The 22655-nt window shown below is 41.5% G+C and overlaps 1 protein-coding gene and 1 long non-coding RNA gene across 2 annotated transcripts in view; both read left to right on the top strand.

The window, feature by feature from the left end:
- LOC130913503 (far upstream element-binding protein 3-like) overlaps positions 1-22655 on the top strand; it is a 39636-nt gene that overhangs the window by 2252 nt on the left and 14729 nt on the right. Inside the window, exons 3-11 of the mRNA XM_057832172.1 lie at positions 10138-10168; positions 10272-10318; positions 10402-10473; positions 10553-10610; positions 17079-17241; positions 17323-17421; positions 19710-19811; positions 19892-19994; positions 22030-22130. Of these exons, the coding sequence (XP_057688155.1) occupies positions 10138-10168; positions 10272-10318; positions 10402-10473; positions 10553-10610; positions 17079-17241; positions 17323-17421; positions 19710-19811; positions 19892-19994; positions 22030-22130 (776 nt within the window). The remainder of the gene's footprint in view (positions 1-10137; positions 10169-10271; positions 10319-10401; positions 10474-10552; positions 10611-17078; positions 17242-17322; positions 17422-19709; positions 19812-19891; positions 19995-22029; positions 22131-22655) is intronic.
- On the top strand, positions 10617-17063 carry LOC130913504 (uncharacterized). Its single transcript, XR_009062775.1, has 3 exons — positions 10617-12325; positions 13031-13168; positions 13257-17063. It is a non-coding gene; the product is annotated as an uncharacterized LOC130913504 (long non-coding RNA).

Raw genomic sequence — 22655 nt, 5'->3', positions numbered from 1 at the left:
CAGCTTGATGGGTCTGCAGCATTCTCATTGAGCCATAGTAACCACACCCACATCAGCATTTTCACTTTGAACATGACAACCTCATACGGTTCCTGTTATGATATTTTGTATTTATTGTTCATAATAGCATTATTGCATACAGTGGGGAGAACAAGTATTTGATACACTGCCGATTTTGCTGGTTTTCCTGCTTGCAAAGCATGTAGAGGTCTGTAATTTGTATCATAAGTTCTCTTCAACTGTGAGGGACGGAATTTAATTTAAAAAAAAAACAGATAATCACGTTTTATGATTTTTAAATAATAAATTTGCATTTAATTGCATGACATAAGTATTTGATACATCACAAAAATCGAACTTAATATTTGGTACAGAAACTTTTGTTTGCTATTACAGATACCAAACGTTTCCTGCAGTCCTTGACAAGGTTTGCACACACTGCAGCTGGGATTTTGGCCTACTCCTCCATGCAGATCTTCTCCAGAGCCTTCAGGTTTTGGGGCTGCTGCCGGGCAACACGGACTTTCAGCTCCCTCCATAGATTTTCTCTCGGGTTCAGGTCTGGTGACTGGCTAGGCCACTCCAGGACCTTAAGATGCTTCTTACGGAGCCACTCTTTAGTTGCCTTGGCTGTGTGCTTTGGGTCATTGTCATACTGGAAGACCCAGCCACGACCCATCTTTAGGGCTCTCACTGAAGGAAGGAGGTTGTCAGCCAAGAGCTGGCTATACATAGCCCCATCCATCCTCCCCTCAATACGATGCAGTCGTCCTGTACCCTTGGCAGAGAAGCAGCCCCAAAAAATGTTTCCTCCTACATGTTTCACGGTTGGGATGGTGTTCTTGGGGTTATACTCATCCTTCTTTTTCCTCCAAACACGACGAGCCGAGTTTAGACCAAAAAGTTCAATTTTGGTCTCATCCAACCACATGACCTTCTCCCATTGCTCTTCTGGATCATCCAGATGGTCAGTGGCAAACTTCAGACGTGTCGGGACATGCACTGGCTTCAGCAGCGGGACCTTACGTGCGCTGTAGGATTTTAATCCATGACGGCGTAATGTGTTTCCGATGGTTTTCTTCGAGAGTGTGGTTCCAGCTCTCTTCAGGTCATTGACCAGGTCCTGCCGTGTAGTTCTGGGCTGATCCCTCACCTTCCTCATGATCAGTGATGCCCCACGAGGTGAGATCTTGAATGGAGCCCCAGAACGAGGCATATTGACCGTTAACTTGAGCTTCTTCCATTTTCTAATAATCGTTCCAACAGTTGTTACCTTCTCACCAAGCTGCTTGCTTATTTTCCTGTAGCCCATCCCAGCCTTGTGCAGGTCTATTATTTTATCCCTGATGTCCTTACACAGCTCTTTGGTCTTGGCCATTGTGGAGAGGTTGGAGTTTGTTTGTTTGAGCATGTGAACAGGTATCTTTTATACAGGTAACAAGTTCAAACAGGTGCAGTTACTTCCAGTAATGAGTGGAGAACAGGAGGGGTTCTTAAAAAAGAACTAAGAGCCGAAATATTTACTAGTTGGTAATGTATCAAATACTTATTTCATGCAGTTAAATACAAATTTATTATTTAAAAATTATACAATGTGATTTTCTGGATTTTTGTATTAGATTACGTCCCTCACAGTTGAAGGGAACTTATGATACAAATTACAGACCTCTACATGGCTTGCAAGTGGGAAAACCAGCAAAATCGGCAGTGTATCAAATACTTGTTCTCCCCACTGTACATTGTACATGTTTTGGTCTCTTTCATTATCAAATTTTCCACATGAACCTTTTAGCTAGCTGACATTTGCGTATGTATGTATGTATGTGTACGTGTGCATTGGCATGTAAATGCATTTGTCTGTTTGCATGTGTCTACGTGTATTTGTGTGTGTCTTTGTGTTTGTGAGCATGTACAGCGAGTTTACTAGATAACTAGATATCCAGATCACATATTTTTGCGTCTGAATCACCTGATTTTGAGTCCAATGTATTAAGGAGAAAACAAAGCACTTTTTCTTTTAAATAAACAAAACTACCCCAGCGTAATATACATTTAAGAGTAAGTGCAGAAGTGGTTTCAACCAGGGTCCCCGGATGTTCCGATTGCCTTTTTTTGCTTCCGAGCCACCTGATTTTGAGAATCTGTCGATACCAAGTCCCGATCCGTGTCCGGAAAAAATTGTTGTTCCAATAAAAAAAACAACAACAAAAAAACATGTCATTTTAAACATGTTAATGTGCCACTGAATTATTTTTAAACAAGAATAATTTAGAAAAATGCTTGACTTTATTAAACGCTTCATTGAGTGAGTCCACTCAAATCCTCTCACGCTGCTGAGAAAGCCACAATGCACACTACCGCTAGTGTTTAACAAGCTGAACGAGCTCATAAATTTGGCGCCTTTCAATTTACCGCTCCCAAGCTTCTCTGGCAGGATCAAAGCAGTCACTCATCGTTAACATTAACAAGCAGCTGCTTGGTGAGCAAGAAAAGCAGCAGGAGGAAGAGTTAGAGGATGTGCAAGGATGATGCAGAGAAATGAATATATATATATTTTTAATTAAAAACACAAACCCGATCCTCTGAAAAATGGCCGATTTCCGATCGCTTGATCAGATCAGGACATCATTAGTCCCTGGGCCTTTTTTGTACTATGGACAAGTGTCATGTGGGCCTTTTTTTTCCACATACCGTCAATGTGTGGCAGAAAAATACGGCAAATGGTAAATAACACAACGGGGCTAAAAACGAAAGCTAAGTGCAAGGAAAACGTACCTCACGATACACTGATTCAGTTGGATGCCTGAGCTTGTTTCGTTTAGACGAGATGGTCCCATTTAGGTGCGATGGGAGATCGACAAATACGGCAAATATCCTTGGGTGCAGGCATAAGTTCTTCTCCAATCGTGAAAGGTTTCTTGGCTTTAGCAATACGGTTCGCGACGAGGTATGATGCTCTTAATTCATTTGCTTTTGTTGATGTGGTAGCCCTCAATAATTGTTTTCTTTAAAAAAATTCCAAAGTATTCCAGGATGCTTTGTTATGTGCCGAAGCAGCTTTGAAGGCTTCATTGCCTTGTTTGCAAGCTTTTGGCCGCATATTATGCAACGCGGTCACTTGTCTCCTGAGATCCAGCTGTTCAAATCCAGCAAACCCATATTTTAGGTAGGTTTTTTGGCATTGTCTTTCTAAAAAACTTTTCGTCTTCTTGGAGGTTGTAAGCTCCCCTTCTGGCTCGTCAGGTGGCCTTTTTCCCTTAAAAAAATCTGTCCAAAGACATCATTTTTTCCAGTCATCTTCCATAGTGTGTGGGCTCATTACTTCTAGGAACAAATCAGATACGCCTACGTGTAATTCCCGGTACATCTCCCCATGTCTGACAGCCATGACATGTGTTTTTTTTTTGTTTTTGTTTTTTTTCGTGTAACAGTAAAACCTCTCAGCATTGATTTCTAACGCCGCTCCGACAATGTCAGGCGAAAGCCTCCAACAGGAGAACCCGATGTGTGATTTTTTTTTTTTTTTTTTCATTTCTCTGTGTGTGTTGTTTAGGGGTGGAAGCCGATAAAATACGATTCACGATACAAGGCTCACGATAGCGATTATCTCATAACATCGTGATACAGAGATTAGCCCATGTTACAAAAAATAAATTTTTGTTCCTGGCTTATAATCATTCTGTGTTGCGCTGGTCCAAACAAAATGAAAAAGTACTCTTAAAAAGGTAAATGATTGGTTGTGCCAAAATTAGTGGCTATATTCAAAATGTCCCAAGTTATTCAGAATTTTTTTTTGTTAAATGTAATTTCTTCGTGTTTCAGATCAATAATATATATATACTGTATATGTGGGGCAAATAAATATTTAGTCAACCACTAATTGTGCAAGTTCTCCCACTTGAAAATATTAGAGAGGCCTGTAATTGTCAACGTGTAAACCTCAACCATGAGAGACAGAATGTGGGGGAAAAAAACGCAAAATCACATTGTTTGATTTTTAAAGAATTTATTTGCAAATCATGGCGGAAAATAAGTATTTGGTCAATACCAAAAGTTCATCTCAATACTTTGTTATGTACCCTTTGTTGGCAATAACGGAGGCCAAACATTTTCTGTAACTCTTCGCAAGCTTTTCACACACTGTTGCTGGTATTTTGGCCCTTTCCTCCATTCAGATCTCCTCTAGAGCAGTGAAGTTTTGGGGCTGTCGTTAGGCAACACGGACTTTCAACTCCCTCCACAGATTTTCTATGGGGTTGAGATCTGGGGACTGGCTAGGCCACCCCAGGACCTTAAAATGCTTCTTACGAAGCCACTCCTTTGTTGCCCTGGCTGTGTGTTTGGGATCATTGTCATGCTGAAAGACCCAGCCACGTCTCATCTTCAATGCCCTTGCTGATGGAAGGAGATTTTCACTCAAAATCTCTCAATACATGGCCCCATTCATTCTTTCCTTTACAAGATCATTTGTCCTGGTCCCTTTGCAGAAAAAAAGCCCCAAAGCATGATGTTTCCACCCCCGTGCTTCACAGTGGGTATGGTGCAATTCACTATTCTTTCTCCTCCAAACACGAGAACCTGTGTTTCTACCAAAGAGTTCTATTTTGGTTTCATCTGACCATAACACATTCGCCCAGTCCCCTTCTGGATCATCCAAATGCTCTCTAGCGAACCGCAGACGGGCCTGGACAGGTACTTTCTTCAGCAGGGGGACACGTCTGGCAGTGCACGATTTGAGTCCCTGGCGGCGCATTGTGTTACCAATAGTAGCCTTCGTTACTGTGGTCCCAGCTCTCTGTAGGTCATTCACCACGTCCCCCCGTGTGGTTCTGGGATTTTTGCTCACTGTTCTTGTTATCATTTTGACGCCACGGGGTGAGGAAGGAGTTGAAAGTCCGTGTTGCCCAACGACAACCCCAAAACATCACTGCTCTAGAGGAGATCTGCATGGAGGAATGGACCAAAATACCAGCAACTGTGTGTGAAAAACTTGTGAAGAGTTACAGAAAACGTTTGGCTTCCGTTATTGCCAACAAAGGGGACATAACAAAGGATTGAGATGAACTTTTGGTATTGACCAAATACTTACTTTCCACCATGATTTGCAAATCAATTCTTTAAAAATCCAACAATGTGATTTTCTGTTTTTTTTTTTTTTTTCCACATTTTGTCTCTCATGTTTGAGGTTTACCCATGTTGACAATTACAGGCCTCTCTAATATTTTCAAGTGGGAGAACTTGCACAATTAGTGGTTGACTAAATACAGTGGTACCTCTACATACGATCACTTCGACACACGATCTTTTCGACATCCGACGTAAAATTTGAGCCGCCATTTGTTTCTACATCCGACGAGTTGCTCGAAATACGACGACATGACAGCACTGCAAACGAACCCACGGTGGATTTTCTTATGTGAGAAATCAACACAGTTTTCAAAAAAAGTTGATACAGTTGGAGAAACAAGGAAAAAAGTGATGCTTACCTTTGAAATGAAGATGCAAGTTATAGAAAAATATGAGCTTGGGGTGCGCGTCCCTGAACTGGCTCAACAATACAGCTCCATGATCCTCTTATGACCACCGTTCGCCACTATTTATAAGTTAAGGTGACAATTATTATTGTGGTAACATTGCCAAGGAAATCGCCAGCTTTGTCACGTTTTTATCATTTATTTAAGAACTTATCCAACACAAAACGCTCATTGTCTTAAGCAGTTGACTGCTCTCAGGAAAACAAAAGTATTATCTCTACCGCACCGACCTATCTCACTGGAGACGTCACCTTCGCGGTGCGTTCAGGGACAGTAAAAAGTGTCCGCCATATTAGAATCCGATTCGTTACATTATTTTCAGGAATAATTATTAATTCTTCTTCTTCTTCTTATATTATTCTGAATTATTTATTTATAACTTATTTGTTTTTCTATGTTTAATTGCCATTTGTAACAGTGCCAGCAGTATTTATTAAGAATTTAGTGTATGTTTTTAGGCTTTGGAACGAATTAATGGAATTATAATGTATTCCTATGGGAAAATCCTGCTCGACATACGACCATTTCGACTTACAAACAAGGTCCTGGAACGAATTAAATTCGTATGTAGAGGTACCACTGTATTTGCCCCACTGTATGTAGATATATACTGTATATTTACTGCTCAAAAAATAAAGGGAACGTTAACATAACACGTTATAGATTTGAATGAATGAAATATTTTTACTTTGTCAGACAAAAATTATCAATGAAAATCAAATGTGGAGGTCTGGATTTGGATTTATACCCAAAATGAAAGTGGGAAAAACACACTGCAGGCTGATCCAACTTTGATGTAAAGTGCTTTAAACAAGTCAAAATGAAGCTTAGTAGTGTGTTTGGCCTCTGCATGCTGCAACGCCTGGGCATGCTCCTGATGAGGTGGTGAAAGTTCTCCTGAGTGATTTCCACCCAGAGCTGGACCAGCACATCACTAAGCTCCTGGAGAATCTGAGGACCAACCTGTTGTCCTGTAGGATAGGGGTCCCCAACCTTTTTGGCACCATGGACCGGTGTTATTTGAGTCTTTTTTTTTTTTTTTTTTCACGGACTGGTGTTCTGACAAATTTTGCAACCCATCAAAAATTGCAACGATGCGGTTCTGCGCATGCGCGTAACGTTAAACAAAGCTGAAAAATGTGCAAATGCAGTGATTCCAAAGTAAACACTACAAACGTTCTTGAAAGAAAGGAATATTAACTTACATTTGATCATGGAAGAACTTGTAGAAAAGTTCTCCACAGATACATCCTGCCATGTTAGCTGCACACAACAACTGCACACCGCTCTCACCATTAACGTCTTCGCCTTGTCGTTAAGCATTGATTAAGAAGCCCGCTTCACGATACGATGTTGGAAATTGTAGCAGGGTTTTCAATGCTCTCGTAGCGGTGTCAGGATATTCCGGAATGACTTTGATCCAGCACCTCGGTAGAGTTGTTGTATCAAATGTACGTTTAATAAGGTCGCCATTATTTGGGATCTCTACAAGTTGATCCTCCTGTTGCACAGACATGCTCGAATCACTCGGTTTATTCACAAACGGGTCACGAATCCACTCCTTCACAGTTCGTGGGTCTTCGAGGTTGTAGGCTCGTCAGGTGCCCTTTTCGCCGTAAAAATATCTTCAGAGACGTCTGTTTTCCAGTCATCTTCGCTCGTGTGGGGGCTAATTACTGTATTTCCGGGAACAAATGTGCTGCCCCCGCAGCCTAGTAATACGTTATTATCAAGGAGAAGTGCACAGATATATTATATACACAAACAAGATGTACTGCTAGCAGTCCAATCAATGGATTTCTATGACGAAATTCTAATCTATCCCTTAGTATTATATCTAGAGTAGACAGGGATATTGGTGTGTTAAGCAGGGGCACAGGGTTAATTCGGCCGGAATGCGGTCGTTATTAAATTATTATTTCTGTGCGGCCCGGTAGCAAATGCACCACGGACCGATACCGGTCCGCGGCCCGGCAGATGGGGACACCAGCTGTAGGAGATTCCAGGAGAAAGTTAGTTACTCCAGGAGAGCTGGACAGGGCCATACAAGATCCTTAAACCCTCAGCAGGATCGGTATCCACTCCTTTGTTCAGGGAGGAATAGGATGAACACTGCCAGAGCCCTACAAAATGACCTCCAGCAGGCCACTGGTGTGAATGTTTTTGACCAAACAATCAGAAACGGGCTCCACAAGAATGGTCTGAGGGCCTGAAATCCTGTAGAGAGCCCTGTGCTCACTGCCAATCACCGTAGAGCTTAAGAGGAATTTGCCATAGACCACCAGAATTTGCAACTATGCCACTGGGTCTGTGCTCTTCACTGGAGAAAGCAGGTTCAATCTGAGCACATGCGACAGACGTGGAATGGCCCGGAGATCCCATGCAGAACATTACGCTGCCTGCAATATCATTCAGCATGAGTGGTGTGGTAGTTGGTTAGTGATGGCCATGAGAGGCATATTCCTGGAAGGACACACAGACCTCTATAGGTTAGATGGTGACTGCTATTAGGTATCGGGATGAAATCCTTGGACTCATTTTCATAAGCTACGCTTGTGCAGTGGGACCTGGGTTCCTCCTGGTCCACGACAATGCCCAACTTCATCTGGCTCTAGTATGCAACATTTCCTGAAGGAAGAAAGAATTGATAACATTGACTTGCCCCCATGTTCGCCTGACCTAAATCCAATAGAACACCTCTGGGATATTGCGTTTAGGTCCATCTGGCAGAGCCAGGTTGCTCCTCAGAATGTCCAAGAGCTTAGTGATACCCTGGTCCAAATCTGGTAGGAGATTCCCTATGACACCCTCCGTCGTCTCATTAGCAGCATGCCCAGGCGTTGTAGGGAGGTCATCCAGGGACTTGGAGGCCATGCGCACTACTGTGCCACATTTGAATTTGTTTACATGAAAGGTGAATCAGCCTGTAATGTGTTTTTCCACTTTCATTTTGAGTAAAACTCCAAATGTAGACCTCCATGGGTTGATACATTTGATTTTCATTGATCATTTTTGTTTGATTTTGTTGTCAGCACATTCAAATATGGAATGAACAAAGTATTTAATAATATATCATTAATTTACCCGGATATCTACAATGTGTTACTTTAGTGTTCCCTTTATTTTTTTTGAGCGGTGTATGTATATATAGTATATAATATATGATAATTATAAAGAAATATATCTATAAAATAAGGAAAATGTACATTTATAGAGGTAGTCCCCTCGGTTAAGAACGAGTTCTGTTCCTATGCTGCTGACGTAACCCAAATTTCTGCGTAAATCGGAATTAACCCTTTCGAGTACCTCTAAATACCCCCAAACCTCAAAATAACTATCTAAAAACCTGTATTATACATCATTGTACTGTCCTCGCCAAGACGTTGGAGCAAGTCCTAGCTAGACAGCGAGCTAAGCTTTAATCTTTCATCTCTCTCTGTCACTTGGTTGTGCGACTTTTTTGTGGGCGCAAATGCGCTCTTCCTCGTGTTTGCACATGCGCTCCTCTTCTTGTGCGCAAATACGTTCTTCTTGCATTCATGCGCTCTTACTTCCATACTCGTGCTACCTGCTCAATGCTTCCTGCGCCAAAATATAAGCATGCAGCACTAAACAAAAGTCAACAGTATAATCAAATGCCAAATGCCATTTCGCCAAAGGGGAAAACGGTCATATCAATAAAATAAAGTAAAAAATAAGATACTGTGAAGTACAATAAGGTACTGTTTACGTGACTTCAAAAAACAAAAACAAAAAAAACAAAAAAAACACTGGAGACAAAATGGCAGACTCCAGCGTCTTAAAGTCGAAATTATAGTTTATGTAGTAAATTAGATGGAAAGTGGTTCTCAAATAATATCAAATAAATCAGTAAGTTAATGTATGCTTTTTTGACATTCATCCCCATCCAAATAATTTAAGGTCCTGGTTTATTTGATATTGTGCAACACCAAATTTCATGAAACACTGCATGCATACTAGATAATCATTTACACTGCAAAACTTTCTTACCTCAGGTGATAAAAGTGAGGCAGTGATGGCAGGTTGTTGTTAAAGAAATTTGGTGACCATTTTCTAGGCGCTGCAAGTGGCTCTGCATATTCATTGTATCCAGGTATCCAGTGTACCTTATTTTTGTTAGACAATTCTTGCATACAGCAAAGTCCCTAGTTCCTTCCTTATTTACGTAAAATCCAAAGTGTGCTCACACGTGTGATTTTGTAGGATTATTTTTCTCATTTTTTTCCCTCCTCCATTCTCGTGCAGCTTCTTTTTTCAACCCAAGTCTTGTATCTTCTTCCCTCGGCGATTTCTGCGCATTTCACCCTCACTGCCGCTCTGAGCGCCACGAGCAGACCACCAAGGAATTGCACAACAAACATTGACTTGAGCAGTTTACAGCGTCCATACTCGATAGTGTGGTGAGGGTGTCGAATAAACGTACCGATACTTGGCAGGAGCATATTGATAACCCAACGGGTTGCGAAATATCGCGATATATCACCATATCGTGATATTGTCTCACTCTTAGTGTTGTTTGTCCCAATGTTTCTCTGAGTGTGGTTATGTATATTTGTGTGTAAACGTGTTTGTGTATTTGTAGGTAGTCAACTGTCAGCTGTCGGCCATCAAAGGTAAGGCACACATGCGGGTTCACACACACGCACCCACACACACACACACACACACTAAGGGAAGGTATTGAACGTGTACGTGAGCGCGGTTTGTATTTTTCAGGGTTTTGACGGAGGATTACAAGGTTCCCGACAGGATGGTGGGCTTCAGTAAGTCGTTTTCCTTTTTGTGAGTCAAACCTGATTTACGCTGTGTTCTCACACTTGTATTTGTGCACGTGTGTTTTCAACAGTCATCGGCCGAGGTGGCGAGCAGATCACCAGGATCCAGTTAGAGTCGGGATGCAAGATCCAGATCGCCGCCGGTGAGTCCTGGCGCACACGTCTAGCATTTTGTCACTTTTGTGTAGCCATTGCTGATTGTCTGCATGTGTATGTGTATAGACAGCGGCGGTCTGATGGAGCGTCCGTGTTCCCTGACCGGAACTCCAGAGTGCATCGAGTGAGTCTGAAACTCAGTCCACTTCCTGTGACGATGTCACCTTCACACATTCACCTGCTGATGTGTGTGTATTTGTTTGTATTTATGGATATGGTTGTTACCGTGCGAGTCAGTGTGTCATTATGAATGTGTATGTGTGTTGTGGTGAGCTGGTGGGGGTGTATCTGTAAATAGGTGTACTTTCACATGTTTAGCTATGTTTTCTGTCTGTGTATGTGTGTGTTCATCAGTGTTGTTTTCAGCAACCCTTTTAATTTTTTAGTCTGTATTTTGGACGAAAATAGTTATTACAGTGATCCCTCGCTACTTTGCCCTTCAAACTTCGCGCCTTTAGTCCAAAGTGGATTTAAAAATAATAATACAGATGTGCTGTCCCGAGCCGATCGCGTAGTCTGTCTCTCGCTCCCTCCCTCCCTCCCTCTCCCTGCTCTCTGTTGGTCAGTGCACTGGAGTTGCTTATTAAGGTTAACGATGATTGACAGACATTTAGTGTTTGAACTTGCCAGAGAAGCGAACTTCAAGCGCCGCATGTGTCAATCATCGTTTAACTTGTTAAACAGTTGCTATGGCAACTCATTGTGTGTAAGTCAGCTGATTAGAGTGGACTCACTCGATGAAGTATTTAATAAAGCCAAGCGTTTTTCGCAACCTCAGCTTATGTCAGCGACTAGAGTTGTCGTCATGATGCTATTTCCTGGTTAATTGCGGTTGTAGATGTGAGTGCGATTATGCAGAGATTGGGAAGTGTGTTGTAAAAAATTTAATCAAAAATGGATGGAACATGGTTATTTAAGAGGTGGTTGTCCCCTAGTGAAAATAACAACAGTGCCTGGTGCAAAGTCTTGCAAAAAAACATTTCCGTTTGGGACAGTTGGGGTCAAAACCATCTAGTTCAGTGGTGTCCAAACTATTCCACATAGGGCCGCAGTGGGTGCTGGATTTCATTCCTACAAAACAAGACGACATCTTTTCACCAATCTTGTGTCTTACAAGTGTGATTAGTTGATTGCAGTCAGGTGCTGCTTGTTTTAGCACAAACTTCATTGGTTAAACTGTCTGTGCTTGATTGGTAGGAACAAAATCAGGACCCACAGCGGCCCTTGCGGAAAGGTTTGGACACCCATGATCTAGTTGCACATGAAAGGAGAAAAACACCAGCGGTCCGTGGCAGCAGTAAAACTTAACAGGGAAATAAAATGTTTTTTTTTCTTCATCAGAAATTGTTGCGACATGTTTTGGTCTAAAATTAGATTTTAAAGGACTTAAAAATGTCTTAAAATGCATTAAATCTGACTTTTAAAATAGTGCAAGAACCCTGGTATTGCCAGACAAATTTGACGACAAGAGCATCAGTCTTATCTCATTGCCCCAGAATACACTGTGCATCTAAAACATGGCGGCCACTGTGTATCCAGGGCTTTTCCTGCAATCAAAATTGGGTGACGGCGGCTTCCAGCTAATGTTGTGCCGCCCTCGAACCTGAACAATTGATATTGCTCAACAAAAAACTGCAGCTGTGTTGATTGAGTGATTGATGTCCCTCTTCGACAGCTACGTATTGTAACTGCAGCTGTAGCGAGGCACTATATGAACAGCAGTTCACCGGAAAGACCTGAAGCATCTACCAAAGAAGAAATGGAACAAATTGTGTTTTTTTTTCCTTGCACATGGGTGCTTTCGGTGTCCTGATTTTCCCTGGCAGATGATACAAAAAGGTAAATATTTGGTGTTTTTTGCATCCAAGCATATATTTATTTTTTTAGTTTTTTTAACTTTATATGGCCGCCAAAAGTGACTTCGAGAGAAGGAAAATCAAGAGTCCAGGGGAAACAGAGTGGGAAAAAAATAGTGTAACGAGCAGAGGCAACATGTTGTAATTTTTGTCAGGTCTGAAAGTAATTCACAAGCGACTTGTGATAGCGAGGGTTAGAATGCAGGAATACGACAAGTCAGCGAGGTGAGCGTACTGTGATCACGCCAGCGTTGTCCATCACGCGGCATCTTTTAAAGTACCATAAAAATGCAGTTGCATATAGAGCACTGCCGTCAACATTCTATGTTTTTCGAGTTGAAATTGGATGATTTTGGTGTATTTTTTGGCCTAATGTGGTCATGTAATAGTTCAACTGAAATAATAACAGTTCATATAGATGGCATTGTGCCAAGAAAAAATATTTAGCAATGTACCCAGGGCATGTTCAACATTGGTACATAGTGTATAGAGACAAAAAGTGTTTGAACAAAACTGCCCCAAAACAGCCATAAAAGGCTCAGGACTTTAAGGGTTAAATCTGTTTCCAAGTAGTAGAGTAACGCAAAACCAATGCGTACGTGATTGAAACAATTTTCACAGTATCACTACCACAACAGCCTGGTTTTACTGAATAATTTCATTCATCTTTGTTTTTTACTGCTTTTAGTCAGACCAAATGTCTGGAGGAGGTGCTTCTGTGGTTCTATCTTCAGAATCTGCTGAGTTGAGACTTGCAGCTGCTATCCCCATCACAGCTCCTGTCCAGACTGCGGATGTAGAGAGGTTCTTCTCTGCACTCAAAATTGTAAGACATGATTGAAAACACCATCACTCTTCATATCTGTATCAGAATAAATACAAAAATACTTAATGTATGATGAATTGTTTTTAAGTTGAAGACACCTCTGCGCAACATATTGAAGGAGAGGCACTCTCTCTTCTGTAACGTCGCCTTTGATGGACCAGACCAGAAGGCATGGAGAGGTTCTACAGAATGAAAAAGGAGGCGGAAATATTCTCTGTCTGGTTGTGAGATGTGTGGATTAAATGTATTTTCAATTTAAAGTTGGTACATGATTGGTTTACATAGTTTTAATAAACAAAGATTTTAATAGTTGTATTCTTTTTGGAACTCTTATAAGTATGTCTCACTTGGTTTTTAATGCATCATTAACATTAGCTGAATGTGATAAACTAGCATACCACACACCAAGTTAGCCTGTTATCTATTCTATTTTTATTGTAACGGCTGTTTGTAGTGACTGTCCTTATTGGTTTGTTTCGCCCGCAGAGGTTGATGAATAATTTGTTAAAGCACAAGTCCTGTGTCCCCCTGTTTTGTTCCCCATGTTGTTGGCCACATTATTTTAAATTGCCTTTCAAGATGAAATGTCTTTTTTCGGTGTTGAATTCAAATTTTAAACGACTCCAAAAAATCGCTCGCGTATACAGTGCTGGCCAAAAGTATTGTCACCCCTGCAATTCTGTCAGATAACTCTCAATTTCTCCCATAAGATGATTGCATTTACAAATGCTTTGGTAGTAATATCTTCATTTATTTTGCTTGCATAGAAAAAACACTAAAGAGAATGGGGGAAAAAATAAGTCATTATCATTTTACACAAAACTCTAAAACTGGGCTGGAAAAAGTATTAGCACCCTTTGAAAAATCATGCGATGCTTCTCTAATTGGTGTAATTAACAGCACTTGTTACTTACCTTTGGCACATAACAGGTGGTGGTAATAACTAAATCACACTTGCACCCAGTTAAAATGGATTAAGGTTGACTCAACCTCTGTCCTGTGTCCTTGTGTGTACCACATTGAGCATGGAGAAAAGAAAGAAGACCAAAGTCCATCTCCAAAGACCTGAATGTTCCTGTGTCTACCGTGCACAGTGTCATCAATAAGTGTAAAGCCCATGGCACTGTGGCTAACCTCTCGAGATGTGGACGGAAAAGAAAAATTTACGATAGCTTTCAACGAAAGATTGTGCAAATGGCGGATAAAGAACCTTGGCTAACATCCAAACTTGTTCAAGCTGTCTTGCAGTCCGAGGGTACAAAAGTGTCAACCCGTACTATCCGTCAGTGTCTGAATGAAAAGGGACTCTGGTAGGATCTCAAGGAAGACCCTACTTCGGAAAGGCCAGGCTGGAGTTTGCCAAAACTTACCTGAGAAAGCCACAAAAAAATTTGGAAGAATGTTCTCTGGTCAGATAAGACAAAAGTAGAGCTTTTTTTGGGAAAAGGCATCAACATAGAGTTTACAGGGGGGGAAAAAAACGAGGCCTTCAAAGATAAGAACACAGTCCCTACAGTCAAACATGGCAGAGGTTCCCTGATGTTTTGGGGTTGCTTTGCTTCCTATAGCACTGGTCTGCTTGACAGTGTGCATGGCCTTATGAAGTCTAAAGACTAACAACAATTTCTGCAGCATAATGTAGGGCCCAGTGTGAGAAAGCTGGGTCTCCCTCAGAGGTCATGGGTCTTCTAGCAGGACAATGACCCAAAACACACTTCAAAAAGCACTGGAAAATGGTTTGAGAGAAAGCACTGGAGACTTCTAAAGTGGCCAGCAATAACACCTGTGGAGAGATCTGAAAATGGCAATTTGGAAAAGGCACCCTTCAAATATCAGAGACCTGGAGCAGTTGGCCAAAGAAGAATGGTCTAAAATTTCAGCAGAGCATTTTAAGAATCTCATTGATGGTTACCAGAAGCAGTTGTTCGCAGTTATTTTGTCTAAAGGTTGTGCTACCAAGTATTAGGCTGAGGGTGCCAATACTTTTGTCCGGCCAATTTTTTGTGTTTTGTTTAAAATGATAATAATTTTTTTTTTTCCATTCTCTTTTGTGTTGTTTCATTGCAAGCAAGCAAAATAAATGAAGATATTACTACCAAAGCATTCTTAATTGCAATCGTTTTCTGGGAGAAATTGAGCATGATCTGACAAAATTGCAGGGGTGCCAATACTTTTGGCCAGCACTGTATATTACTGATTCAGCAACTACACCTGACTGTAGCAGTGAACTCTCTCTCTCGCTCTCATCACTGGCGCGTGCGCAGCCTCATATTGCACACGAACAAAGCCCAAACAAGACTGCTCATAGCTGCTGGCAAAAATGGATAATCAAATTTGTTGACAACAATCCATTGACTTTCCTAATGAACAATTTAATGGTGTAAGTAAAAAAACAAACAAACAAAAACCTGGGAGTGGGAGTAACCACATGGCAAAGAACTCTCTGAGGATCTTAAAAGACGTATTGTTGCGCTACATGAAGATGGCCAAGGCTACAAGAAGATTGCCAACACCCTAAAACTGAACTGCAGCACAGTGGCTAAGATCATCCAGTGTTTTAAGAGATCAGGGTCCACTCAGAACAGGCCTCAGGTTGGTTGTCCAAAGAAGCTGAGCGCACGTGCTGTGCGTCACATCCAAATGCTTTCTTTGAAAGATCGTCGCAGGAGTACTGTCAGCATTGCTGCAGAGATTGAAGAGGTGGGGGGTCAGCCTGTTAGTGCTCAGACCATACGCCGCACTGTACTTCAAATTGGTGTGCATGGCTGTCACCCCAGGAGGAAACCTCTTCTGAAAACGGTACACAAGAAAGCCCGCAAACAGTTTGCTGAAGACATGTCAACAAAGCACATGGATTACTGGAACCATGTCCTATGGTCTGATGAGATTAATTTGTTTGGTTCCGATGGTCTCAAGCATGTGTGGCGGCGACCAGGTGAGGAGTACAAAGACAGGTGTGTCATGCCTACAGTCAAGCATGTTGGTGGGAATGACATGGTCTGGGGCTGCATGAGTGCTGTAGTTGTTGGAGAGTTACATTCTATTGAGGGAAACATGAACTCCAACATGTACTGTGAAATACTGCAGCAGAACATGATCCCCTCCCTCCAGAAACTGGGTTGCAGGGCAGTGTTCCAGCATGACAATGATCCCAAACACACCTACAAGATGACCACTGCTTTACTTAAGAGGCTGAGGGTAAAGGTGATGGACTGGCCAAGCATGTCTCCAGACTTGAAGCCAATAGAACATCTTTGGGGGATCCTCAAGCGGAAGGTGGAGGTGTGCAAAGTCTCAAATATCTGGCAGCTCTGCAACCTCATCATGGAGGAGTGGAAGAGCATTCCACTGGCGACCTGTGAAGCTCTGGTTATCTCCATGCCCAGGAGAGTAAGGGCAGTTTTGGATAATAGTGGTGGCCACACAAAATATTGACAGTTGACATGTTGTATGTAAAAATTGACAACTTTCACTAAGGGGTGTACTCACTTTTGTTGCCAGGGGTTTGGATATTAATGGCTATATTTTGAGGTAAAAAAAACTCTATTATTACTCTATTATATATTTATATTATAAGCTGCACACAGACTACTTTTGATTGTGTCAAAGTGGCATTTTGTCAGTGTTGTCCCATCAAAAGATATACTTAAATACCTATAGAAATGCGAGGGGTGTACTCACTTTTGTGATACACTGTATATCTTATTTGCTTCAAGCGCACATCCCCTTCCTCACCTGCTGATTTTGATGTGTCCATGTTGTTTGTGCAAATTGCAAAAGCTGGTGATTTTTCGACAATAGTAAACATTAAGCCTCGTGAGGGCATGGCAAAGTCGATGCGTTGACTAAAAGACTAATTGGTTCATCCCCTAATCTATCTATGTAAATGTGTGTGTGTGTACGCATGTAGGCAAGCTAAGCGTCTCCTGGTTCAGATTGTGGAGCGCTGCAGAAATGGTCCTGGTTACCATGGCGACGGGGAGGGCGGGGTCCTTGTGCAGGAGATGCTGATCCCGGCCAGCAAGGTTGGGCTCGTTATTGGTCGAGGAGGAGAAACCATCAAGCAGCTGCAGGTATTACTATAATGGAGTTTTGTTTGTTTGTTTGTTTGTTTGTTTGTTTCAATCGTTTAGTGACGTTTGCTTGTCCTATAGGAACGTGCGGGCGTCAAGATGATGATGATCCAGGACGGTCCCATGCCCACAGGAGCTGATAAACCTCTCCGCATCTCTGGAGACCCATACAAAGTTCAGGTTCGAAAACCCTACTCTTCGCTGGTTTTGTTGAAGTTACTTTTGAAAAGTCAAGAGTTATAGTTACGACTCTGAAAAAATAACTAATACTTTAATTTAAAAAAAAAAAAAAAAAAAAAAAAAAAAGAACAATCAACTGAAGAAATTGTCAACTAGACCTGACGTACTCTATCAGACTGTCTCTGATTGGCTTACCCTGATATCTTGCTCTAGCCATCAATAACCACGTCTGGGATGTGCTGTGTTCAAGTTAGAGTGAGAAGAGCCATGTGAACTCAGAGGCTAGTAGGAGAACACAAATATGTTGACAGAGAACACCACAGATACAGAGAGCAGCAGAGACATCTGTAAATGACACTCACATGCCATGGTGCTGCAGGCGGATGTGGTGGTAGTGAATGTTACGCAACAGTTGTGATCCTGAACCTAACCTGCAGGCTGAGCGATTGGGACCAATGAGGTTTGGTCCCAATCGCGTTTGTGCGATGTGTGACCGCTGCCAAGGTTCAATTGTATAAAAGTCAATCATGTTTGCTCACAGTGTTTCTCACTTGTAGTCATAAGTATAGCTAAAGTACATGACAGAGGAGACTTTTCATTTGGTTCACATAACATAACTAAAGCGGTAAGACGCATACATTAACTATATGGCTGTTATAGAATCAGAAAATAGAACAAATTATGTGAGAAGTTCCCCCCCCAAAAAATCTATTCATTCATTTTCCATGCCGCTTCTCCTCATGATGGTCGCGGAGGTGCTGGAGCCATCCCAGCTAACTACAGGCAGTAGGCAGGCAGCGTACACTCTGAATTGGTTGCCAGCCAATATTTAATTGAATACACAAGACAAGATATGTAATGTTCAAACTGGTAAAACCTTTAGCCAATAATAATTAGGCTAACTGGGAACAGGTAGGTGCCATTAATGGGTATAAATGGAGCTTCCCGGAGCCACTCGGTCATTCATGTAATTCAAGATGGGGCAATGTTCGCCTGTTTATGTACAAGTGCGTGAGAAAATAATCGAACAGTTAAGGACAATGTTCCTCAACGTACAATTGCAAGGCAATTAGGGATTTTATAATCTCGACTCCATAATATTGCTGCAAAGATATAATTGATTAACTCAAGTAATTCGATTAGGAAAAAAGATTTGCATCAAGTTTTGCTGCTTCCCGGATTCGTTTCATTCAAGTGGTGTTGTAATGTTTGGTTTTGAATGTGTTTGGATTTAGTTTTATTGATTTGGGTGGATTCACTGCCCTCTTGTAGCAGGAGTCAATATGACGAAACTAGTCTAACATGGCTGGATCCAGCTGCTCCTTGTTAAGTCCAACATCAGGTTGTAAGTTTATGTTTGAGTTAATATGATTGTTTATGCATTCATAATTTAGTTTAGAGGTATATTTAGCAGTTTTCCATGGGAATAGGTGTTTGACTGATTTGTTAAGAGTATTATAAACAAAAGTTAGCATTTTGTAGCATTTCAGCTAATTATTATTATTTTTTTTAGGCTTAGCTCAGGTGTTTTAATTTATTTTTAAATGCATATATTACAATTGTGAAATGAAAGTGAAATCCTGCATAGTTTGAAAAAACACTTGGGAATTTTATTTTGTATACACATTTAATGCTCTTTTGAAAGGGCAGACTTAGTAAGCCTTTGTTTTACAGCTCCGAAAATTTATTCTGCAACGCATTAAATGTTCCTAATCCGATTACTCGATTATTCAAACTAACTAATTGACAGATTAATCGATTACTTAGCTGCAGCCCTACTCCATAATATCTTCAAATTGCTCAGAGAATCTGGAGAGATCACTGGATGTCAGCCGCAAGGCTGAAAATTATGACATTGTCTTTCAACCTCACAGGGCGCACTTCTTCAAACACTGACATCAATCTGTAAAGGATATCACAACGTTAGCTAAAGAACACTTCAGAAACCATTCTTCAGAGCTACATTCTTAAGCAACTTAAAACCCTACTATGCAAAGCAAAAGCCATTTATCAACAACACCCAGAAATGCCGCCTAACAACATTCTGTACGCGTTACCGCAGTGTGGCTTTGGAGTAAAAAAGTGTGGGTACCAGGCTAGAGCCGGGCGGTTTACCGAACCTTTATCGTTACCGAGATAGTTCATGATGACCGACGTCATTTTTTACATGTTCCATTCTATTCATAAATGTTGTAATATGTGATCTGTTAATGATGGTTATTAATGGTAATTTGTTTAATAATGGTTTAGTTCTTCATTTTTTAATGTAATATGGTGATGCATTGAAGGTGGCAAAGGAGCTGGTGCTGGAGGTGATCCGGGAGAAGGATGCCGACTTCCATTCGGGACGCAGTGACTTCTCCGCCCGGCTGGGAGGAACCAGCCTGGACGTACGCATGGCCAAAACGAAGCTCAGCTCGTGAATTGTCAACGAGTGAGCTAATGGTGGCCCTTGCGTTCTCCCTGGCAGGTTTCTGTGCCGAGGTTTGCTGTCGGCATCGTCATTGGCCGCAACGGCGAGATGATCAAGAAAATACAGAATGATGCCGGCGTGCGGATTCAGTTTAAAGCGGGTATTGTGCACTCTGTTCTATAATACCACCTTGAACAATCCTATATTCTTAAGACAGAAGTTGAGAATTTTTGACATCAGGCTTAATCTTCGAGTTAGTGGAGGTTTAATTAGTCGGTGGAGTTGATTTCAACATACTGTGTTCCGTGCAAATTGTCAGTCATTTGTTTGTTTCAGGGTTCCGGAGTGACTTTAAGCCCCTTTCACATACACCTGAACACCGTTTAAATCCCAGGATTCAAACGCGTAGTCCTTATGTGTGAACGCAAGTTCCCGGTTCGACTGACACGGAGATGACACGGACATTAATCGAGTCGCATCTTAGTATAATGTCAGAGACTTTCCCGGGAACCAGTATGTGTGAAAGCAGGCGTTAAAATTTCCGGGTCACAGCGTGAAGGCTGATGACGTTAATATCATGGCAGGCTGATAGTCATTTCCTCTTTTTTTGCAGTAATACGAAAAGCAGAAAACAAACATCGCAATTATCAACATGGCAAGATGGAAATAGCTAAATTAAACTGAAAACGTAACGTAATTAAATTGCTAATGGATCGTAAAAGCCGAGGAAGAGAGTCCATCGTCCATCTTTGGAAATGTGTGGTTTATTTTGTTGCCAATGCCAACCAAAAAAGACGTAATGTCTGGGTTATAAAATCGCGCCAGCCGCCTTCCGACCGCTGAGTCGACAACATGGGACAAGTCTATGAGAGTGTCCAACCTGCGTTATTCCCGGGATATCTCCCCATGTCTGAAAGCCATGACACGATCGAATCACAATCACGTTACACGGGAATTTACTCGGATATAAGTCGGAAAGGGACTTTAGCTAGCGGTTGTCTATGGTCCCATCTCAGCATATCAATAAAAAATTATTTTAACAGATCTAACATAGTCAAATAAATTCTAAATGCAGATCATTGTTCCAAATATCCATTCGGCCAAAACGATGTCAGAACAAACTGCCGTAATTCATTTAATTCTGCAGTACAATTTTTTTCCCGATGATTAATGTGACCAAAATGGAGAGGAGTGCTTTGGCCACTTGTACTCATGCTGCATTCGAGGAGGGTGGGAAGTCGGACTTATCCCACTCAGATGATACCAGTTGCAACCTGAAAGCGTTTCAAGCGTATGCAAACAGCAAGATGGCTGATCATGACAAGTTGTTTTTTGTTTTGGCCATCAAAAGACATTTTGACCCCCCAGAAAACCTGCCTTCTTGTCAGCGATCAAATAGTGGAGGAAAAAAGACAACTAAGGTAAATAGCACACACTGTAAACTGCATTCTTTAGTTTGACGGTGTGCTTTCGACGGGCAACGCCATTTTGTCAGGTGACGTCAGATTGAAGCAGCTCGTGAAGCCAGGGTACTTTTTTTTTTTTTTTTTTTTTTTCGCGACCTGGGCCTCCGGGTTCAATTGGCGTTCCAATGATATTTTTCCTGGTCGGAGGCTGGAAAACTCCGACTTCCCACCTTCCTCGAGTGCAGAATCAGTCTGAATCTTGACTGAAGAACGGCAACATGATAAAATGTGCATTTAGAGGCTGTGGAAACAGGAAATGGGCAAATGAAAGTTTACACAAATTCCCTATGAAGAACGAGGAACTATATAAACTGTGGTTAATTGCTGCTGGCTACGACATACACACCAGTGGAAAAAATGTCACTCTGCTTTGCAGCCTATTCCCGGCAGAGCTGCTGGATTACAAATGTTGCTGTTCATACCACAATTATTGACATGCAATGGTAAATTTTTATAACTTTATCCTGAAATAAAACACTATTTATTGCATGGGTTATCTGTGATTCTCATGCGTGCATGTTTTTTTTTTTTATTGGCATGTTACGATGGTATCATTGACTCGCGCTAGCTTAGCCACTCCAGATTCCTGAAATTCACAAATAACTGACGAACTGCACGGAATTGGTTGAAATCAACTCCACTGACTAAACAAACCCCAGCTAACTCGAAGACTAAGCCAAATGTCAACAATTCTGAAGTTCCCCTTTAAGTCCTGGTCCTGTCATGCAGATGACGGCATAAGTCCAGAGCGTGTAGCCATGGTGATGGGCCAGCCGGAACGCTGTCAGCACGCGTTGCATCTCATCAATGATCTCATCCAGACTGCGCAGGTATCAAACACTCACAGTGAATGAAAATCCCTTATGCTCCACAAAATATTCTATCCCAGCCATTTAGATGCAGTTTCAAGACATTCCATTTTGTTGATATTATTGATTTTGAATCTGATGCTCCAGATCACCACTTTTCTCTGTACTTTGTGTTATTTTTACTCATCAGGGGAGCTCATTTCTTATTTAGCTAACCTGCAAAAAGTACAGATGCACAATTCACATGTCGCCCTTACGCTTGAGCACTTGTCCTGATGGCTGGCTCATAACCAATTGAAAAGGCGCTCTATTAAGTGCTCCCCAACCTTTTTTGCGCCATGGATCGGTGTGATTTGGGCCTTTTTTTCACGGACTCGCAATGTGTGGCAGAAAATTACAATAAATATAAAATAACACAACGGGGCTTAAAACAAACTTTAAGTGCAAGGAAAATGTTACCATACGCTGAATCAACCCCCTCCACTTACATTTATTTTTTAAATGTTTTTATTAAGAGAAGTAAATATTTCTCTTTTCAAAAGTAAC

The sequence above is a fragment of the Corythoichthys intestinalis genome, chromosome 3 (assembly GCF_030265065.1).
Source record: "Corythoichthys intestinalis isolate RoL2023-P3 chromosome 3, ASM3026506v1, whole genome shotgun sequence".
Taxonomy (NCBI): domain Eukaryota; kingdom Metazoa; phylum Chordata; class Actinopteri; order Syngnathiformes; family Syngnathidae; genus Corythoichthys; species Corythoichthys intestinalis.
The sequence above is the reverse complement of the archived record's forward strand: the minus strand, read 5'-3'. Positions and strand labels throughout refer to the sequence as shown.